Here is a 22146-nt window from a genome sequence, read left to right on the forward strand (position 1 = left end):
TATTCTAATTTGAAGGGGAAAAAAACTATCTTTCTCATGAAACAAACATTTTTTTTTTTTTTTTTTTTTTTTTTTTTTTTTTTTTTTTCATATTTGTCGTGAAACAATCATATTGAATTAGGCTTTCAGCAAAACATTTTCAATTCGATCAAACGCTCTGGAGTGTTTTTCGTTGAGAGGGAAAAAAATATAATTGCTTTTTTTGAATTTTTTTGAAAAGAACTATATCGTTACTTGTCGAGAAGAAAAACAAAAGAAATTCGAAGAAATTAACAAAATATAAACAAATTCATACTAAACGACATAAAAAAAAAAAAAAAAAAAAAAAAAAAAAAAAAAAAAAAAAAAAAAAAGAAAGAAAAAAGAAACCAGTTGTATAATTGGTGGGTTCTGTCGGGACTCAAAAGCGCCCCTTCAACGCCACTTCTCTCTTCTCTGGTTCCCCCGCCTCCGCCCTATAACCTCACCGATGTACGGAGGCTCCTCCAAGCTCGGCCGTGGCGGCGGCGGCGGCGCCGGCCGTGGAGCCGGAGCCAAGCGCCTTAGCTCGTCCTTTCCTATGATGCCACCCCACCGTCCCTCTGCCCCCGGCGGCGCCAGCCGCCTCCCCCTTGGCGGCTCCGGCTCATCCGCCAATCCTCGAAGCCGCGTGTCGGGACTGAAGGCTCCGGCGGCGGCGCCGGGCACGGAAGAGACGTTCAGCTTGGTGTCAGGCAATAATCCGCTAGCCTTTGCAATGATCATCAGGCTGGCGCCGGATTTGGTCGACGAAATCAGACGCCTCGAAGCCCAGGGTCGGACCACCCGTATCAAATTCGATTCCAATAATTCCAATGGAAATGTAAGTTCTTTCTTCCTGTTTAATTGGATTTCTTTTTGGTACTGATTGATTGTTATTCATTCTTTGGGTAATTGAGGATGTACGACTATTTGCAAATTGTGTTTCTTTTACATAAAAATTCAATTCTGATTGAATTTTGATTGTGCATTGTTCAATTCTTCATGAGTTTGTTTGCAATTGCTTTGGTTTGTTTTTTCTTGCTTTTCAATTGCTTACTTGGAAGAACTTATCGCAAACTTATATAATTTGTTTTGGCTATATGATCTTTCCTTGGGAGGAAATCATTCAATTCATACTTTGTTTCTCATATTCTCTGTTAGTTAAGCTGGTTTTTTTGAGTTATTGTTGCATCTTGTGCCTTTTCAGTTGTTATTGAACTTTCTTTTAGCAATTTTAACAGGATATAGTTTATGTTTGAAACTTGTGATTCCGAATGTTCTGTATTGCATCAGGTTATTGATGTTGGTGGCAAGGAGTTCAGATTCAGATGGTCGCAAGAGAATGGTGATCTATCAGATATATACGAAGAAGGTCAAAGCGGTGAAGATGGTAATGGTTTGCTTGTCGAATCCGGTAGTGCATGGCGCAAGCTAAATATGCAGCGTATCTTGGATGAGTCTACCACAAGCCGTGTTAAAAAGCTTTCAGAGGAAGCCGAGCGCAAGAAAGAATTGCGCCAGTAAGTTTTGGTTGTCATGAATTGGTACTTTCTATCTCGTTTAGCTGTCATCATCCTTTTGTTAATGTAATGTGACATTGTTGTACGTCATGAACACAGAGCCATTGTGTTAGAGCCCGGGAATCCATCTATGAAGAGTCAAATAAAGCAGTTAGCTGCTGTTGAGAGTAAGTTTCTAGTTTTGATATGGTACTTTTGTTTTTCTCTTTTTCACTGTATTTGACTGTTGCGGACTTGGCCGGTCGCTTAGGTCCCTCATGTCTTTTAATGATTATTTGCCCTTAAAATTTTTATATGAAAATGTTTTAAAAGGCTTTCTAGCTAGGAGACAATCTAGATGACAATATCTGCACTGTCCTAATTAGCTATTGTTGCCATGCTCTCTCTCTCTCTGTTTTTTTTTTTTTGGTCATTGTAGGTCATGAGGATGAATATTAAGTTCTCTTTGGGAAATGGTAGAATATATGGCTTCACTGTGAGCCTCTTTTGCTTGTGTATCTTTGGGTGGATTGAGCACGACCCCTAGAATTTTGATAATTGTTTATGTTGTAGTTTTCCAGATAGTAGTTTTTGAGCCTTCTCGTCCTCTTCATTTGTACTAAAAGATGTCTTGCTTCTTCGGCAGAAATGTGCTTATCTTTTGAAGTACATTATTCAATTATTTATGCATGATTGTTAAGAATCAAACATTTTGATCTGGGTGATTATTTGATATCTTTCTTCTTTCTAGCTAATCCATGGAAGCATTTCAAACAGAAGAAAGAGCCACCACCTAAGAAAAGGAAAATCGAACCACCTCAAGGTCAGTGATGGTTTTAGAGATTTCCAGTTCCTCTAGTATATTTTCAACATGCCCTACATTTTTTACATTGGTACATCCAAATTCCAATGACATAGTGTCTCGTGCCACCAAAAGTCTAGTTTTATTGTTTGGATTTATTTTTTATTTTTATTTTTTGTACTTGTTATTTTCATTGCTTTATAGTAGTCTCGTTATTTGAATTATGACCATGATGAGTTGCACTATGGGCAGTAGGAGGTCACCCTAAATCTGCATATAAATCTGGAATATCATCAACAACTACTGTCAAGAGCAGACACGCATCATCTCCAGTTCCATCTCCACCTGAGCAATCCAGACCTTCAACATCTCCATTAAGAAATGTAAATATTTCCAAGAGTCATGGAAGTGTAGACGATGTCATAAATCAAGTGATCGGTAAAGACAAAGCTGCTGCTAGCTCCGACAAAGAAATCCCAGCCAAGGCTACTACTCTAGTACGTGAAGCAACAGGACGTAAGAGCAATATTGGAGCTAAACCAACGGATTTGCAGAGTATCTTGATTAATCTGCTTAGGGAAAATCCGAAGGGGATGAGCATGAAGGTGGGCTGGCAAATAATAATCTGGTGTTCACTATATCTGTATTATATGCTAAAAGTACACTGTCCAATCTGAAATTGTTTCAATCACTTGAAAGAGTATTTAGCTCAAGTTACTTTGTCTGTTTTCAAGCATTTGGTTTTGTCAACTCATGTAGTTTAACTCTTTCTTTCTTTATATTATTTGTAGACTTTGGAAAAAGCCGTTGGAGATTCAATTCCCAACTCTGGAAAGCAAATTGAGGCCATAATGAAGAAAGTAAGTGAACAAACGTTCTGATATGGTTATTTCAATAGAAGATCAAGTGGTCTGACTCTTATGCATTCCCATTAAATCTTGACATCAGATTGCAACTTTCCAAGCGCCAGGAAAATATCTCTTGAAACCTGGACTGGACACAGAAAGCTTCACGAAACGCTCATCTGAAAGCGAAAGGTATATAGGCTTCTTTTGGTGTTGGTTCTTGAAACAAGAGAAACAGAGAGAATAATAATTCTTGCTACATAATTCTCATTAACCTTGTCAGAATATATACACTTAGTAAGCCATTGGTCACGGCAATTAAGAGAGAAAGTTAAGGAAAGAATCCCTAAATTACGCTAGACAATCCTACAATATCTTCCTAATTTATACTTTCCTATTTTGACTAAATCATACAATAAACAGAAAGAATAAATATTTACACATAATTGACAAAATCTCCAACAGTTCTTAGTAGTTATATACTCTTTGATTTCAAATTTGGGTGTATGACTTTTATTTTATTATGTTACTGTTTTCTTTGCTTATAGGATTCTTCAAGCTTGCAAGTTTTATAGAAATTCAACTAAATGTACTGTTTGGAGACTTAAGCATTTCTTTTCTCTTTGAAGTAACCATCTAGCTGGGATAAGAAAAGATGAACTCAAATTACCATTTGTTAGTGGATGTAAAAATTAATATCTTTGACTGCATTTTTGTTTGATATTGTGCATAAATTGGTCAAATATGGTTCTCTATAATCCTATGAATGGTGGATTCCTGATCCTGAATTTACTTTTGACGTGTTATATATATTCCAGTTCTCCAGAAGAGAATCTTCATCAGACAGCCGCTGCAGAAGACAATCGTGATCAGATAAACGCTCCGGAACTGGATCTTAAAGAGAGAGCCCCTTCTAATGAATTTGAGGAACAGGGACAGTTGAACTCTAACCATGGAGAAGAGCCCAGTGCATTGGAAAAAATTGATATCCAACAACATTCACCTGATCTGTTTGGTGAAAAAAAGGTCTCTGACAATAGTGAAGGGCATGCTGGGAGTTCTAGCGATAGCGGAAGTGACAGTGATAGTGAAAGTGACAGCAGCGATAGTGATAGTGGTAGTGGAAGCCCTAGTAGAAGCAGAAGTAGAAGTAGAAGCCCGGTGAGTGGGAGTAGTAGTGATAGTGACAGTGATGCATCTTCCAACAGCAAGGAGGGTTCAGATGTGGATGTGGATATTATGACAAGTGATGATGACAAGGAACCCAAGCATAAGTTGCAATCTAAACCAGCATTCTCAAGATCACCTGTTCAATGGGGAAGTCCTGATGGCAAGCCTGTGCAGGGTGGCAATGAGGAGAAGCAGGATGATCATGAATTGGATCTTGTTGAGATTGAGAATGATGTTCCTGATGGTAATAAACGGGAAACTGAAATTGGTACTTCTGCTCACAAAGATTTTGAGAAACCTATGGAAAAGACCAGTACTTTTTCACCTGATCGAGATAAGCTCCAAGAGCGCCAAAATTTTATAGGAAGTTTGTTTGATGAAGGGGACGATGCTGTTAGAGTTGGCTCCAGGTATGAACACTCTAATAGCTCTGAGAAGATATCTAAAGGAAAATACAAAAGGGGCATGGAGGTAAAACGTTCAGATGATAAATCTGAGTATGCAAAAAGGTCCAAAACAGATGCCTCAAGCCAGGCTCCTGTTTCTGGAGGCAGGGATGTCCAGTTCCAGGAAAGTTCTCATAGATTGCCTTCTAACAGACTCATTGAAGATCCCAATAGGGACCCCATCATTCAAGCTATAAATGGAGTTGATAGGGATGGTGACGGTGAGCTCACCATACAGAAAGGAAATAACCAATTGTTTTCTGGAAAATCTAGTGCAGATGTTCAACACTCAGGTACAAGGTTATTTGAACAAAGTGCTCCTTCGAAGATTCCTGATACATCAGAGAGAATGCATAGTTATGCTGAAAGCTTGGGACATGGCCGTAAATATTCTGAAAAGAGCTCTCATGTGCATGAAGGTTTACCTTCGCAAAAGGCTAAATTTCTTACAGATGCCAAATATGAGGGTGGTTATGCTAATGAGAAAAGGGTTCCAAAAAATCCCAGGGAAGGTGGTGTGAGGGGCAAACAGTCAGTTCCCTTTGATTCACACTACAAGAAACATGGTGAAGTAGTTGGAAAGTTCAAGAATGCTGGACAGGTTTCCGGCTCCTTCCTCAGTACTTCACCAAAGGATCACAGTAGAGCTGGTGTAGATAAATCCCCTGCTCTTAATGGGAGAGGCAATAGACTCCAAAGAGAGTATTCAGACTTGGAGTTGGGTGAACTTCGTGAGCCCCTTCCAGAGGAAGCACCTGTTAAAAAGCAATTTGAAAGAAAAAGTTCATTTAAACAATCGGAGAACAAACCGGACAGTTCAGATAACTGGAATTTGGATATGATTAAAGGGAAGCCTGCTGAAAAGGCAACTTTAGATTTGGGAAAGTCGTCTTCACCTGACCCAAACACCAAGGGTCCCAGCAATTTGGAAGGCTCAAATAAAAAGAGGAAACAAGAAGACTGTGTTGAAGATTTAACATGGTCTCAACATAAGGTTATGCAATCTCAATCACATTCGAGACTAGATAATGTTGAGTTTGGGTTTCAGTCCAGCAATTTGGCAGAGACAAATGGTGCTCGTCAAAATGAAGGTGGAGTCAGACTGGGGAGTGCTCCTGAAGGCTATGGAGAAAGCAACAAGAAAGCACCCGCCCCTCAGCTACATGATACCAGACGAGAACCAGTTTCCCACTCCATGAAGACGAAAGAAAGAAAAAGATTCACGACTAGTACAGTGGCGGAGTTACCTGATGGCCGCACTGAGTCACTTTTGGCAGAAGGCAACAACAGTGAGCGAAAGAGAAGGGATTCCTCCTCTGACGAAAATAGTTGCTCCTATTCTAAGTATGAAAAGGATGAGCCAGATATCAAGGGCCCAATAAAGGATCTTTCTCAGTAAGTACATAAGTTAAAGTTGGGAAAGGTTTTCTGTTATATTTACTCCTGGTTTTGTAGCATATAAATAACCTATTGTTTTACCCTTCTCTTTTAGGTACAAAGAATACGTGCAGGAGTATCACGATAAGTATGATTCATACTGCTCCCTCAACAAGATCCTAGAGAGTTACAGGCAAGAGAAATAAAACATTAACGAAACATGCTTTGAACTTATTGAATTACTTGGTTTCCTTGACGTTTTTATTCCTTGGATTTGATGTATATTAAAGCAAAAGAACACGTATGAAAATGTAGGAAGGAGTTTCAGAAACTGGGAAAGGACCTTGAGCATGCTAAAGGCAGAGATATGGAGAGATATAATAACGTCTTGGAGCAGCTGAAGGAATCCTATCGTCAATGTGGAACGGTATGCCTTACTCTAGATTCCCTATTGTATTTGTGTCCTATTTTACGAATGAATTGCCAAATGGTTCTGTTAAGGATGCTATTTAGCATGAAAACTGTAAAATACTGTTGTGATTATCAGCAGGCCAAACTGAAAATTACATTCTCTTTAAATGAACATGCAGAGACACAAGAGGCTGAAGAAAATATTTGTGGTGCTTCATGAAGAATTGAAGGTGATTATTCTATCGACCCTCACTTTTTGACTTGTCAACACTTGCACGTTTTTCTGTTAGATTGGTTATTAATTTTCATGCAATTGATCATGTATATCCTTCATCCCAATCTCATTGCAGCACCTTAAGCAAAGGATTAAAGATTTCGCACTTTCTTATTCAAGAGATTGAAGAGATAATCTAATCTCATGTAAGGTTGGTTCCAACCTTGGTAAGCATGGATTTGCACATCGTTCAGCCCCAGAGATGGTATACCCATAAATATGTATATTCAAATTTCTTCCTTTGTATATTTATATTGTACATTCAGGTCAGGCGTTTTGTTTTTGTTAGCTTGATCCTTTTTTTTTTGTTTTCTTTTGTTTTTTTTTTTTTTTTTTTTTTTGGGTTCTACTCTAACATTTTTATTTTTTGCCGAATGGTGTTTTTTCCACACTTGTCTATCTATTTTGGGCAGTCAAGAGCGGGTGAGGAGGGGACTGGGGAAACAGGATTGTTTGTAGTAATTATTTATCTTTTGGAATGTGAGTCATGCTGATAATTTTGTCTGCTAACAAGTACAATTACAGATTTTTTTTTCTTTATTTTATGTTATTATAATTATTGTGCAGTGATACCAAAAAAATGTTGATTAGCCCCGTGGGGGGTTTTATTCAACTCATTCTGTTCATTTTACCGATTCGAATTTTGTTACAGTAAAAAAATTTTAAAAATAGTTATATTTATTATTTTTATTACAGTAAAAAAATTTCATATAAAATCACATTTCAATTTAAATTAAAAACTCGAATTTACGAAATAAACAGACCTTTTATAATTGTGCTCTCTATAGAGTCACTAATATTATATTTAATTTTATTTTATAAGATCAACCTGATGTTTATCGTTTTTACGTCTTATTGTTGGTTTGTTTGAATGCTATTCTCGTAGCCAACTGCCAACCTACTAAAAAAAAAAAAAAAGGAAGATGGTTATCTGTTTAGCAATATCGCCCCAATTTATTCATGAAAAGATCTCAGTTCATTTTTATAACTCAGTAATCCGAACGGAACTCTAAGTCCAACTGCGTTACTTCCATTAAATACACACACATGGAGTGTGCAACAAACTATTCAAACCAACTAAACCAAACCAAACTAAAAGAAAACCAAACTAAATTAATTAATAATTAGTTTGGTTTGGTTTAAATTTTTAAGAAACCAACTAAATTAATTTGGTTTGTGGTTTTAACCTTTAAAAAACTAAACTAAACCAAACCAATTCGATTCATATATATATATATATTTTATAGATCTGTAATGTATATATATAAAAAATACGTTTATGCTAATATTAAAATGATCACAACTATAAAAGTTTCTATTATAAAAAATGTCTATCATACAAAATATAATACAAATCAATTAAAAAAATAAAACCAAACCAATTACAATCAATTTGATTTGGATTGGATTATAACATTTAATTGATCTGGTTTGATTTGAAAATCTCTAAACTAATTTGTAATTAGTTTGATTTGTTTTTCGCTCACAATAAGTGGTTTATTGGTTTGCACACCCTTACACACATAACGGCGCTACATTTTTCTCCCAAAAGAAGTGCCCGCTCAATATCATTCACTTCAAGAAAAGAAAAAGATCATTAGCACTATTGCCCTTTAAATTATCTGTATTATATATATATATATATATATATTTAATTACTCTGAATTATTAATAAGTTTTTTAATATTTTAGTTCCAGACTCACAAACATTTTAATGAATTTTCAAAATTTCACAAAGAGAATCACATTCCAGTCACAAAATAACTAAGATTTTCACAAAATAGTTACATTTAATATACAATATTCTTTTCACTGTTTTTTAAAGAATAAAAATTGTTATTATTAATGAGAATAAGTATCAGTTACAATAATAGATTTTATGAGTGTTGGAATTTTCTCTGACCAAAATAGTTAATTATCGATATTAAAAGTATAACCAGCCAAGATACGAGCAGCCCTATCAATTTCTTTATACAAATGGCATAATTTATCTTCTAAAAAAATAGGTACATCTGACAATAACAATCTCAAGTCATTACAAAAGAGTTAGATTATTTCATAGTTTGGATGATTGTCAATGCATAAGATTCCATAAATGGAGAATTAAATCAACGCAGACAGCATTCTTAAAGATGATGCAGCATCACAAAACCTGAGAATAAAAATAATATTGAATGAGTACGAAAATAAAATGATATATTGAGAGAAATTGAAAAATAAAAAATAAAAAACTTATCTTATAATTGCTCTAAAAAAATAGAGCATTTTGCATCCAAGGTCAAAATAGAAATTTAAATCCTCAGAAGTCAACCGAATAGAATATTAATGGGAGCGACATTTTTTCAAGAAAATATGAATAAGCTTACTTATTTACATAAATTACCCGATCTTATTTTTGAATGGTATGCCGATCTTTTTTGGCCAAAGAAAAAAATAATAATAATAGAAAAGAATTACCCTGATATTGCACAAAACAATTGCAGTTAGTCCAACTAGAGGAATTCACCCACCTCGCAGCCAAAAAGAAAAAAAAAAAGTTTCTATTTCTTAATCTACAATCTCCCTCACTGAAGAATCTGATCAGAGGGCCAAATTGAGATCTTTCTCAGTTTATCTTTCGAGAATTTTAGGAAATGCTTACATTTTTTAAGTTTTGGAGCAAAACAAGTGCTTTAAAAGCCACTTTGAAACTGCAATTATAGTGTGTCATCTTTCTCTCTTCCATCCAACGGTACTTGATCATCTTCCTTGATTTTAACTTCTGGGTTTACTTCAAAATTGAAATTTAACTTCTGGGTATTGTTAAAATCGAAGACCACACCATGGTTGTGTTGAAAAGCCGAAGAATTGTTGCTATTGTACTTGTGGGCTCTTGACTCCTGTATAAAAGCTCGTGGTTATGAAAAAAAATATTGATTTTCTAGTGTGTTCTTATTGTTGTTTTGGGTAATTGAAAGATTTCCCGCATTGATATTTGTTTTGTTTGGGATTGGTGATTCCCTGAGGCGCACTTACTGGACGAGAATTGAGTCTGTTTTCTCTTATTATTTTGGCTGCTAGAATCCTCTAAATGTTGTCGAAAGTTCTCAAATTGTTGTACTAGGCAAAGAGAAATGTTTAATTTCCCACCAATAATTGTGAAATTTATGAATTTCTTGTTCATCTTATCTTGTCAGTTCGAGGGATGTTAAAGTAGACTGAATTCTTAAATCGTATGGAAAGATGAGATAATATTAGGATAACGGGGAAGTTTGAGGGTTTTGCAGTTTTGTGGATATTTATAGAGTTACAACATGGTGGTTGATTGTTGGATCTTGCTTTGTTTCTGTTTCTATTTGGAGGATGAACTCGTGTCATGTAGTGAAATGTTAAGTAGTTGAAGCATATTTTGATTTGTTACATGATTTGATTTGTGTACTATGTTCTGTATATTTGCTAGTAGTTGCCGAGAAACTGCTGGGTAAGTAGTAATGCAATTTGGTTGGGTTTCAAAACAATTTGGTTCTAAGGAATATAATATATGACGTTGCGTTTTATTGAATTTATGCTTTTGTTTATCTACCACGTTCTCAAGAACTCATTTCTCATCGACTGTTTGAATTAGGACAATTTAGCCACAGAAGTTGACAATGTGATGTTTAACAGATATTTCAGAGTTCATGTTGTGACTTGTGCATAAGACTGTCATGCTGAATGTTGCTACCAGCCAGTGGGTTGGGGATGAATTCTGCGATGGATGATATGAACTTGATTCAGCACGCACAGAGGCATCACTTGGTGGTTAGGGAGATTGGAGAAGAGATCGATTTAGAAATTGGACCTGGGGATGACGATCCTTCGTTTTCTAACGCACCTCTTATTGGTGGCCCATCACGAGAACCTTCTGCTGAGGATCATGACGAGAGTAAGCATATAGTAATGGTGTCTCAACTCCCTAACGAAGATCAAGATATGTCGAAAACACAACCCGTAAAGAGGAAAAAGAAAGTTGTCAAAAGATGGAGAGAGGAGTGGGCTGATACCTACAAATGGGCTTATGTTGATGTCAAGGAGGGGACAGCGAGGATTTTTTGCTCCGTTTGTAGAGAGTATGGTAGGAAGCATAGAAGGAACCCTTATGGAAATGAGGGCAGCCGGAATATGCAGATGAGTGCATTGGAGGAGCACAACAATAGCTTACTTCACAAAGAGGCTCTTCGGCTTCAAATGGCCTCCAAGGATAAGATTATTGTTGACAAACCCGTTTATGTAAAAGGTTAGCAAATTACCTCATGTACTGTAGTTTTTTGGGTTGCATTTAAATTTCTAAAGTTTCATTTGTGCTCCTCAATTTTCAGATATTCTTCTATATGATCTGCTATTTCGGTGGTTTTTCATCTTTGAATTCAGCATTTAGGTTAATGGTTTATAAATTGAAACTATGGTTTTAGTAGTTGCAGATTTTAGTGTCTATGTTCTCGTTTTTTCAATGAGTTTTGAATTCTTTTAAACTGTAGCTCTTATGTCGAAGACGGCTGGATCTATAGTCGAAGCTGCACTCAAAAGGGATCCTCATGAGCCTGAGTTTATACAATCAGTGCAAGTAGTAGTTCATGCCCTAGAAAGGGTGATTGCCAAAAATTCTCAGTAAGTTCCCTTTGGTTATAAAAAAGGTTCATTCTCTTTTTTTTTTCATTCTCTTTTTTTTGTTTCCTTATTGATACTGCTGGGTTTTAAGAAATCTAATAAAGTGGCTCTGATATGTTTCAGTTATGTCAACATCATGGAGCGCTTGTTAGAACCTGAGCGTATGATTCTCTTTCGAGTTCCATGGGTGGATGATAGAGGCGAGACACATGTCAACCGAGGATTTCGGGTACAATTTAATCAGGCCTTGGGTCCATGTAGAGGTGGTATGCGATTTCATCTATCAATGAACTTGAGTATTGCAAAGTTCCTTGGATTTAAGCAGGTAGTGTATTTTTATTTGTCTTCTCTTCTATTGTTTGGTACATTATGTAAAGAATTTGCTCAACGTACCCATCTTACTTGTAAGTTGAATTTCATTTTTGAATATCTAGTGTGGACCCTATAATGTACTAGTACTGCTTTCGAGATAGAGTAGAAAGCCTGAACCCTATATATTCCAATTTCTAAACTGACCCCCTTAAATGAAATGGGATTATTGGAAGTTTGATTTCTCTCAAGCCTTTTAGATAGGGAATGAATCTAGTTTTGTGATTGCTACGTGCTGATTTTTTCTTGTCCACAGACTTTAAAGAATGCCTTATCGCCATACAAAATAGGAGGGGCAGCTGGTGGAAGTGATTTTGATCCAAAAGGGAAAAGTGATAATGAGGTAAAATATCCAATATTGTATGTCAAGGTCGTGGTTTATTTAGTTATAAAATGCGCACTTGTGTGTGCAAGAACCTTCTCAGGTATACTGAAATATTATCTTGTACCCTGGCAGATTATGCGTTTTTGCCAAAGTTTCATGAATGAGATCTATCGCTATTTGGGTCCTGACAAGGTAATTGAGTAATGCTCTGATGCTCTATCGATGTCAATATTGTCCATATTAGATATAATTTTCTCTGTTTATTATCCAGGACCTTCCTTCTGAGGAAATGGGCGTTGGCACTAGGGAAATGGGATATCTTTTTGGACAATATAGACGGTTAGCAGGTCATTATCAGGTACCTAAATACTTGTAACAAAGTATGTAGTTTTTACCATTTATATTCACGTGTCTTTATGTAAGTTACTTTATGAATGTTCATCATGAATCTGTAGAGTGATTTGTCTTTATGTTTCCATACGTATGCCTTACGTATGCAGGGAAGTTTTACAGGGCCAAGGATATTTTGGTCTGGCTCTAGCCTTCGAACTGAAGCTACTGGATATGGGCTGGTAATTATTATCACAATTCTCTGGTGATCTTCGTATGTGGCGGGTGGGGATGGGGTTAAGGTTTCTTTGGTGTTACCTCTCTATGTGTCTCCCATATATCATATATATGAGGTTTTACTATCTATAATGATGGATGTCCTAACTAATAACAGATTCGATGAGTTATCTGTATCTTATCTTGAAGTGTGGAAGTTGATGAGGTTTCACATGCTCTGCAGGTATTCTTTGCACAGCTCATACTTGCAGACATGAATAAGGAACTCAAAGGATTAAGGTTTGTTGCTTGGAACTTTTAGAAGATTTTCACAGGATTCTAGAAGCTAGTTACACAGTCTAGCAACATTGGATCGCACTCACACTGAATGTAAATTACCAAATATTCTGTTCTCAATGTGTTTAGATTTACATATGAATGCTTGCCAGCTTTTCAATTAATATAGCAATGTTTATTCTCAGTTATGCCAAAAAAAAGTGCGATGTGTAATGTTTTACATGGATGGTCAACTGAGGGTTTTTTTTAATTACTAAATATAGCTCATGAACTTAACAATAGCTTGACAATGATTATTTCGTGATTGCTTCTGAGCACTGAAGTACTTCTCTATGAATTTGACCTCCAGATGTGCCGTAAGCGGTTCTGGAAAAATTGCAATGCATGTTCTGGAGAAGCTTATTGCTTATGGTGCTCTTCCTATCACAGTGTCTGGTAAATTTTCGTAAGAACTTATTGAACTGGGTAAAAGTTGGTTTTTTTCAGAAGATTCATTCTTGATCTGTATGGTTCCGTCAGTTTTTTCTTTTTTGTTTTTTTGTTTTTTTTTGACTTCGTAGGTGTTTAATTAATTACATGTGAAATTCGTGTTGTATGTATAGCTCAAGTGATTTGATAAACACTTGTGGTGTTCAACAATGATCTCGGCATATTAAATTTAATCGCATCATGGACTGCTTGTATGATGCACAACTCTTCTATTCCAAGCATGATTAGTTTTATGTAATATTTATTATGGTAAATTTCTTTTGTAACAAGTTCAAAATGTGCACAATTTAGACTGTTTTCAATCTCTTAACATATGTTAAGCATTTGCCGTTTTATTTCAGGAACTTAGAATTTCCATAATCTTGTTAAGCTTTTATTTTTCTTTCTTAGTTATAAAAGTAGATATCTTTTGTCAACAAAAACGATTGCACAGATTCAAAAGGGTATCTGGTAGATGAGGACGGATTCGATTATATGAAAATATCTTTTCTGAGAGATATTAAAGCTCAACAGAGAAGTTTAAGGTGTGTATCTATGACTCTCATCTTAGCAACAATTAAATACCAAATTGCTTTATTACTTTTTGGGGTCCACTATTTTAACACGTGGCATGTGCAGAGACTATTCAAAGACTTATGCTCGGTCCAAGTATTATGATGAAGCAAAGCCTTGGAATGAGAGGTGTGATGTTGCATTTCCTTGTGCTTCACAGAATGAAATCGATCAATCTGATGCCATTAATTTGGTTAATTCAGGTTGTCGTATAGTAGTAGAAGGTAGGAATTTTCAATAAATGTGCATTGGCCGTGCGTGTCTGTATTTTTTTCCTTATTTTATACTTTTATTTTTGTTGATATTTATTTCCTGATTTACTGAAGATAAATATGAATATGAACTTATGATTTGTTGGGAATGTTTTAGGTTCAAACATGCCCTGCACTCCTGAAGCAGTTGATGTTCTGCGAAAAGCAAATGTCCTTATTGCTCCTTCCATGGCTGCCGGTGCTGGAGGGGTGCGATTTTCATTATGTATATATGCCTATATAATTTATTTTTTTAATCAGAAATGTGCTTTTTTTTCTTTTTTTTTTCTTTTTGTGTTGGTTAAATTTGACGTTAAATTTGTTAAATACAAGGCAAGCCGATTAATTGTAAAATGTTGCGAAATTCAACGACAACTAAGAAAGTTTCTTTGTTGAGAGCCAAATAAAAAAGAAAACAAGGAAGTTTCTATATGGAACTACGAGATGCACAAAATAATGGGTAGAACATGTGATAAACTTTGTTACTCTTCGAGTAATTTGGCAGTTGGATCAGCAAAGATAGTTTAATTGTATTGATATGCATCCTCATATGTACGGCTCTCGTTTATACCTGTTGTCTTTGAGTTAGTATAATATTATATCCTTGGCTTCAGGTCGTTGCTGGAGAACTTGAGTTAAACCACGAGTGTAACTCGATGAACTGGTCACCCGAGGACTTTGAATCTAAGTTGCAGGTGAGTAATATCCTTTATCACTAGTCATGGGGAGTTTCAACTAAACGTGATCATAGAAAATTAAAATTCTTGGTTGGTTATTTTTGATAAATCGGAACTTGAGCTTGTATATGTATTTTATGATTCCACTCTCAATTCACGTCCCAACTTCCAGGAAGCAATGAAGCAGACTTACCAGAGAGCTCTCAAAGCTGCGACTGATTTTGGTTATCAGAAAGAGAGCCCTGAGTAAGTACTTTATTCACTTCGATCAATTTATGTTGCCCTTTCTCCTTTTTGGAGCAAAATACAGACAAGGAATCCCTTCCAAAGTGAAGGCCCTTTTCTTTTCCCACTTTTGTTGCGCCATTATTAGAAGCTGGTAGGGGTACTCTTTTCTTTTTCTGTTTTGTTTTTACCCCCCTTTAGAACAAATATCTTTGCTCCTCACTCCAACTTTGCTATGCATTAGAGGAGTTATGCTGTTAAGGTGAAATTCCATACAGTGGTTAAGCAATTTTAGAACTAATGAGTTACAGAAACATGGGAAGATTTGCACGCATAGTTTTTCTTCTGCTCCCAAAAGGACCAATTTTCCTTATTCCCCCCTGTTTTGCTTACTTCTTGTTAGGGCTTTGGAACACGGAGCTGTCATCTCTGCTTTCCTAACTGTTGCACAAGCCATGACTGATCAAGGATGTGTGTAGAAGATGTTGTAAAACTACTTAAATGGTATTCAAAAGATGGTTCCTCCTTCCCGAGAGACAAATGTATGGTGGTTGCAAGGTGCAGATCATTACCGGAATTGTTCTGTATGGATTGGAGATCCGTGCTACTATGCTCATCCGAGTTGAAGTCATAGGAGCTTCCATTGTAACATATGTGCATCTTAATGGCTTATGCATGGAAAAAGAGGATAGCTCGCGGAGGAGAAATTGAAATAAACACATTATGCAGGAAAATTTGTGTAGCGATTATACTCTTGTAGTCTTTGTAATGGTTGCAGAAGTGCCTCCAAAAAAATTAATGGTCGGAATTGTCTGTATCTGTCCCAATTGAGATGCAAAATGTGTTAATCGTACTCTTGTCGACTATTCAAAAGATTGGAAATAAAATTTTAACCATTTATTGGATGAATGTGTAGCAACACTCCTGCAGCTGAAGTTTGAAGCATTTGCGTAAGTGTGAGGTAAACACATAATGAACCATATTTTGGATGTTTCAGGATATGATCATTGTGATTATAAACCTGGACTAAACTTGTCTTAAAAGCGTAAAAAGACTAAAGGAGGCAATTCAAAAGTTCATATCCAGTAACAAAACTTTTTTTATAGTATTTCTCATGGAAAATAAATACTTAAATTGATGAACGAAGTTTCCAAATTACAACACTTTATCTCTCTCAATCCATCTCACCCCTATCTAATTACATCTTTCACCTAAAAGATATGTTTATCGCACTAAGTGCAAGCAAGGACTTGATGCCAAAAAGGGACGAGTGCAAGTTTTTAAGGCCAACAAATGCTCCACAAACGTTCATTTAGTTGGCTCTCCTCAAAGAATGTGAGGATGAGTCTGATTTCTCAGCCAAATAGTGCTCAAGCATATCTTCTTCGTCATCTGCAATCACACAAAAGAACGAGATTGTTACATCATCGAATATTTTCAAACAAAGATGCTCATCAACCACATTCATATTTTAAAAGCTAACTGATATGCTTATTTAAGTTTTCATATCATCAAAAATGAACTTGTAGGTAAGGTGTGAGAGAATCACCTTCAAAATCATCATCATCGAAGTCGATATCTTCCTCGTCCTCTTCATCAGATCCTTCATTGACTGTGGCTGCACCTTTCTGCAAAAGAAAGAGACAGGCTGTTTATTATTGCTCATTCCTCACAAGTTATAAGAAGTTGTTCTCATTTTTACATTTCAAAAGAGAGCATTTCAGACTCAATTACGGTTCAAATAGATTAAAAATGATTATCTTTGTACCACCAAAACAACTTAAAGATTCCAGATTAACTACCAAGTTGATGTCATTATTAGTATTTTCTGCACTATTTGACTACGTTGAAGGGAGGTACAAAGTCTAAAGGAAAAGTTAAGTACCGCAGCAGCTTTTCCACTTTCAAACCACTGTCTGCCTGTTAGCTTCTTATCCTTAGGTGCTGTGAGAGCAGACTCGGGCATTAACCTAAAAATCGGAGCATATCTTATGTTAACAGACGTAAAGGTGAAAAGCAAAAGTATATTAGCTATCTAGTTCTCCCACGTTTCCAGGCAGCCAAAGACATCGTAAAATAAATTTATAATGCCATATAACCCTTACTGTTGAATGCATAGATGCATATATTTAATTTTTTAGAATGTTAGATGAGATTCAACTTCTTTTGCCATGCTAGTATACGCGCGCGCGCGCACACACACACTTAACAATGGATTTCCAAGCTTTTATAAGGAAAAAAAGTTATCATGCCATGAAAAAGTCATTATTGAACTCGTAAAATGATAAATAATATTGTTTGAATGTGGATGTGCTTTGAGATGATCTCAAGTGTTGTACGGTTGGGAAACATCAGTAATCTAAATCAGAGAAGAGCATAATATCTTGGAAAGCAAGACATAGAAAGAAAATGTATGATAATATGACTTACTTGGCACGTTCGAGCGCCAACTCCGCTTCAAATTTCTCTCTCCATGCCAGGAATGTTTCAACAGTCACTGGTTCTCCATGCGGTACAACTATCTGAAAGATAACAGGAAGGACACATAATCTGTTAGTAAGAATTATAGGAATACTTACAACCATGTTCAGTTCTATTTCCATGGAAAACATGCAGACTACAAATAACCGAGCATAAGCAAGTAACTCCACGTCAACTTCACATGGATTTTACACAGCAGCTTTTGGTTCTTAAAGCCTGAAATTCTGGGAGGGGATTATTTTCTAAGAAAGCTTTGAACTTTTATGGACAGGTAGAAAGAGCCACGCTGAACTAGAAACCATTGCATTAAAGCCTGGGCAGCATAGTCTGTCACTTCAAGGAAAGCTCAGGAACAAAATTCTCTCTTTACTCGAAATTCATAAAATACACAGCCACTACAATAAGAGATATCAAGATGGTGGAGAAAGAACCATACATCTTCCTTTTCTGCTTCTTCTGCTTCAACATTTTCAGTGTTACTGTCCTGACCAAATTGTTCAGAAAGCAATTCCTTAGCTGATGTAACTAAAGTGTAGATCATAGCCATACCAAGATTTTCAGATGCCTGTAAAAGTTACAATGGAATAAGAATCAGCATTATTTGGACAGCATCACATCTTTTCTTTCTTTCTTTTTTTTTTTTTTTGCAATCAAAGTTGTGCTAACATTACTCTTTATCTAATACCAATCACGTTCAACTTAAATGAAAATCTTCAAGTAAATTAACAAAAGGTCACAAGAGTCTACACTTACGCTACTGAGGACTATAAGTCTCAACCTTGAAAGCATGTTCTGAATAAGTGAGATGAACTGTATAATTTTAAACGCAAGCAGAGCTAAAGTGTGCAAAAGATACCTCTTGTTGAAGCTTCTCTTTTAATATTCTAAGATCTTCCGTGTGTATTCCTCGTAAACTGAAGATAGCAAGGAAAAAAAAATCATCATTGGGTGAACCAAAATAAGATCTCATCAGCAAATATTCAACATGACACAAAGCTGCGAGCAAGGTATTGTTATCATCAACATGACACTGTAATTTGGAGTTGTGAGGAACAGTGGATTGTTGTTCCCCCACATCTTTAATTCACTTCAAAAAGCAGTCAAAACTTTTCCCTATTGTATCGATACTCCAATTACACAACTTTGAATTGAAAATTATCACCTATCAAACGAGCAGGGAAAGCCAAAGTCTTTCCATTCAAAACTGGGTATTTAGAGCTAATAACAACAGAGTAACTTGACGTGAACAGTTGGGCTTACCTTCTAACATTTAAAAGCGGAGGTTCATCAGGATATTTTTCAGTGTGCGAGAAAATCAAACCCAACTGAACTGCAACAGACGTTTTCAAAATTGTAAAGGTTAAAGTAAGTCTAAAGATCCAAAACTAAAACAAACAAGACAATCCTTAAAAATTCAGAAGTCCGTAACGTAACTGACCTAGTGTTGATTCAAACTCTGCATCATCATCCTATTGAGCGTAAAGCAGAAAGATACATCAAGGACAGTTTCAGTCATTTTAAGCCATGTGGCAGAAGGGAAATAACTGATTGGCAGTCTTTAAATGATGTAGAAAAGTTAAAACCTTAAACAAATTTCTAACTTATACCCAACTGTACACTTTTAATTCAACCCTTCAAGCTCCGCATGGACATTCTTTATCTCGTCCTAGGGTTCACATAATTAGCTAGGACAAAGTTTAATTCTAGTCAGCTAAGCTTTTACCTAACCGTTGTAAGCAAAGTGGAATGCTAAAACAACCCAATGATTACTTTTCGCAACCATTATAAGCTTATCACACTATGTACCAGTTAGTTTAAGGAAAAAAAAAATGTATTCCATACCTGTGGAGTCACTATGATCTGAAAGCACCTGTTGGAAGTATTCAACCCACTCTCTCCTGAGTGAATTTCTGGGATGAAAGACCAAACAAAAATAGTACTTCATTACATATAGTTATTGAAGAGAAGGACAATAACAACAACTTGAATTCTACCGATCTATGCTAATATGTGCAAATAATATACCTTTGAAATCATCCATAAGTATGGCTTCCAATGCTTCAAGTTCCATCTCCTGCTCTTGTGCATAGTCTGCAAAAAAAAAAAAAAAAAAAAAAAAATACAAGACCCATTTAGTTCAAAATTAATATTATCACCATTCCCATGATAAAGTTGTGATCTTGAACTGCGAATAATTTCAATTGTATGGTTTTTACTTTAAGCTTAACGTCCATAAGTGTTACTTGCAATCAATCAGAATTCTGCATCATTATCATTAACATAACAAAAATCAGCACTAAACCATCTGATCCCACTTTCACAAACTTTTTTTTTTCTACGGAAAACATCCATTACTGAGAGAGCAAACATAGCAGAGAAAGCGATATGCCATGGAATTACGGTTGAATCAAGATCAAAATAAAATCGTAATCAAATTTACCCGTCATGTTTGCGATTCGCTGCTCTTCTCACTCACTCTCCTCGTTTCCGGACCAAAAGTACAGGCAAATCAGTCAGCAAAAACACCACCCCCTAGGGCAGTTTAAAAGAATACCCGACTTCTTGACCCGAGCCGATATCCGCAGAGCGCGTGCTTGGCGACACGACACGTCATGTGTTACTTGCGACCCGACCCGAGCACTGGTTGCTTAAAAAAATTAAAACGACACCGTATCATAGGCCTGACATGGCCTTGGCAGTTCTCCTCATTTCGCACTCCCAGTTCCGGAGATAGTTGACTACTTCCGTTTTCTTTCTTCTCGGTGAAAATTTCCAGGTATTTTCTCCATCTCATTCGTAAAAACTATTTTTTGGTTAAACACATCAACGTATGACTACAACTTTATGGCGATCAAACATAAACAGTTAATCGAAATGTTAATGGTGCATTTAAAATTCGTTTTAAAATATTTTTATTTTTTATATAAAAATAAAAATAAAAACATTTTTAAAATTATTTTTAAAAATACGTTTTATAATTTTATCAGAAATTTTTTTTCAATATAAAAAAATTCATTAATATTTTTATTTCAAGTAAAAAAAATAAAAATAAAAAAATAAAAAATAATTAATCTCATTCCCCACTAAATTAAAAAAATTATTTTTATTTTTATTTTTTATCTAATTATGTGAAACTATCATTTCTCTTCTGTTTTTATTTTTTTTCCCTTAAAAAATATAAAAAATAAAAACAAAAATAACTTCAAAATCGATGTTGGTACAAATGCAAAATTTGATGGAGTTGGATTCCCAACCCCAAGTTGATGACCAGGAAAGGACGGAAAATGTGGAATTGGATTGATCGCGGCTTACGGAGCTTCTTGAGATAGATTAGCCACCGCATAAAATTGGTGTAGAAGACGTGGTTGGCAAGAAACTGGATTTCTGTAAAGCACTGGCAAATCTTCTACTACTCCTACGCCAAGTGGAAAGGTTTCACCGTTAGGAAAGAAAATGTTCGGCGTGATAAGGACAAAGTCGAGTGGCAGCGCCACTGGGTGTGCTCAAGAGAAGGATTCAGAAGTGAAAAGTGGCTGAATTTGCAGAACCGAAAGAAAGAAGCTAAGCTTGTCCCGAATTAAAGGTTAAAGTAGATAGACATACAAACATGTGGATAGTAAATTCCTTCAATCCTGATCACAACCATGAGTTAGCTTCCCTTTCCGAGATTCAGTTCTTGCGGTAGAAGCAGCAAGTTCCAGTTACAGGCAAAAGCCAGCGAGTCCCTGCAATGGAGAGGGTCGGGATAAGAACGTTTAGTATCCTGGAAAACGTTGTGCAACGGAGCGGCGGGCGGGAAAGGTCGCGGTTTCAGAAGAAAAATCTGCACAGCAAGTCGGGAGTCGGTGGTAGAGCGGCGGGAATAGAAACAGATTGTGAGGGTGCGCTGGGATATCTAACTTGTCTTCCCATTAGGGATGACGATTTCTTTTGTCGATTTAATGTTGGGGATGAGAACAGGTTAGACACAGTTTTCTGGTCAGATGGGGTATCACGCCGTGACTATGCAATATTTGGAGATGTTTTTGCATTCGACATGGCATACAGATCAAATGCTTACAACAAGCCACTTGTGATAATGGTCGGGGGTGAATCATCATTTCAAAACTACTGTGTTTGGAGTCGCCCTTCTATCGGATGAAACAACATCGACTTTGACATGGGTTTTGGAACAGTTCTTGGTGTGCATGAACAATAAGCATCCACAAGTCATCCTCAGTGACAGAGACGATGCCATGAGAAGTGCTATATCACAGGTTTTTCCGAACTCAATCCATCGTCTTTGTGCACGGCATCTGGAGACTGATGCAGAAAACAATGTCTCCAATGGAGAGTTCAAAATTCAGTTCAGCAAATTGGTGTACAACTACTACAACGAGCCTGAGTTTGAAGATATATGGAGAAAACCAATACAAGATTTCAACCTACAAGACAATGACTGGGCAGGGACATTGTATGCAAATAGGGGGAGTTGGGCCGAAACC

General features: G+C 36.2%; 3 protein-coding genes across 4 annotated transcripts; 2 read left to right on the forward strand and 1 right to left on the reverse strand.

Moving 5' to 3' along the window:
• The first annotated feature begins 364 nt into the window (after window positions 1-364).
• Window positions 365-7092, forward strand: LOC21391495 (dentin sialophosphoprotein). Its single transcript, XM_024171004.1, has 12 exons — window positions 365-841; window positions 1294-1520; window positions 1620-1687; window positions 2251-2322; window positions 2554-2906; window positions 3093-3161; window positions 3250-3338; window positions 3965-6157; window positions 6255-6332; window positions 6455-6566; window positions 6730-6780; window positions 6901-7092. Exons 1-12 carry the CDS (start codon window positions 470-472, stop codon window positions 6949-6951), a joined length of 3735 nt encoding a protein of 1244 aa, XP_024026772.1. The 5' UTR covers window positions 365-469; the 3' UTR covers window positions 6952-7092.
• A 2205-nt stretch (window positions 7093-9297) lies between these two features.
• LOC21391496 (NADP-specific glutamate dehydrogenase) lies at window positions 9298-16049 on the forward strand. The gene is made up of 16 exons (XM_024171016.1): window positions 9298-9555; window positions 10470-11079; window positions 11321-11450; window positions 11574-11775; window positions 12076-12162; window positions 12277-12336; window positions 12416-12502; window positions 12645-12716; window positions 12935-12990; window positions 13337-13422; window positions 13910-14000; window positions 14095-14252; window positions 14398-14489; window positions 14894-14974; window positions 15129-15202; window positions 15585-16049. Exons 2-16 carry the CDS (start codon window positions 10518-10520, stop codon window positions 15658-15660), a joined length of 1914 nt encoding a protein of 637 aa, XP_024026784.1. The 5' UTR covers window positions 9298-9555; window positions 10470-10517; the 3' UTR covers window positions 15661-16049.
• Window positions 16050-16296: 247 nt separating this feature from the next.
• Window positions 16297-20173, reverse strand: LOC21391497 (RWD domain-containing protein 1). Of its 2 annotated transcripts, XM_024171051.1 has the most exons (11): window positions 20103-20173; window positions 19688-19753; window positions 19505-19572; window positions 19101-19131; window positions 18923-18992; window positions 18519-18576; window positions 18099-18227; window positions 17612-17703; window positions 17067-17151; window positions 16731-16809; window positions 16297-16573 (listed from the first exon to the last, which is right to left on the reverse strand). In XM_024171051.1, exons 1-11 carry the CDS (start codon window positions 20107-20109, stop codon window positions 16494-16496), a joined length of 765 nt encoding a protein of 254 aa, XP_024026819.1. In that variant the 5' UTR covers window positions 20110-20173; the 3' UTR covers window positions 16297-16493. The 2 variants fall into 2 exon arrangements, with proteins under 2 accessions (XP_024026819.1, XP_024026828.1); XM_024171060.1 differs by lacking the exon at window positions 19101-19131 and having other exon boundaries at window positions 18923-18987.
• Window positions 20174-22146: the final 1973 nt, after the last annotated feature.

Source organism: Morus notabilis, unplaced genomic scaffold (assembly GCF_000414095.1).
Source record: "Morus notabilis unplaced genomic scaffold, ASM41409v2 Scaffold361, whole genome shotgun sequence".
Taxonomy (NCBI): Eukaryota; Viridiplantae; Streptophyta; class Magnoliopsida; order Rosales; family Moraceae; genus Morus; species Morus notabilis.

What these genes read in the sequence shown, in the direction of transcription:
- LOC21391495 (XM_024171004.1), top strand. Translation starts at nt 470, where the DNA reads ATGTACGGAGGCTCCTCCAAGCTCGGCCGTGGCGGCGGCGGCGGCGCC. An exon ending in GCAGTTAGCTGCTGTTGAGA is followed by an intron (nt 1,688 to 2,250) that starts GTAAGTTTCTAG and finishes TCTTCTTTCTAG; the next exon opens with CTAATCCATGGAAGCATTTC. An exon ending in CCTATCGTCAATGTGGAACG is followed by an intron (nt 6,567 to 6,729) that starts GTATGCCTTACT and finishes ATGAACATGCAG; the next exon opens with AGACACAAGAGGCTGAAGAA.
- LOC21391496 (XM_024171016.1), top strand. Translation starts at nt 10,518, where the DNA reads ATGTTGCTACCAGCCAGTGGGTTGGGGATGAATTCTGCGATGGATGAT. An exon ending in AGTTCCTTGGATTTAAGCAG is followed by an intron (nt 11,776 to 12,075) that starts GTAGTGTATTTT and finishes TCTTGTCCACAG; the next exon opens with ACTTTAAAGAATGCCTTATC. An exon ending in AAGCTACTGGATATGGGCTG is followed by an intron (nt 12,717 to 12,934) that starts GTAATTATTATC and finishes CATGCTCTGCAG; the next exon opens with GTATTCTTTGCACAGCTCAT.
- LOC21391497 (XM_024171051.1), bottom strand. An exon ending in AGATCATAGTGACTCCACAG is followed by an intron (nt 19,132 to 19,504) that starts GTATGGAATACA and finishes TACGCTCAATAG; the next exon opens with GATGATGATGCAGAGTTTGA. An exon ending in CGATGATGATGATTTTGAAG is followed by an intron (nt 16,574 to 16,730) that starts GTGATTCTCTCA and finishes GTGTGATTGCAG; the next exon opens with ATGACGAAGAAGATATGCTT.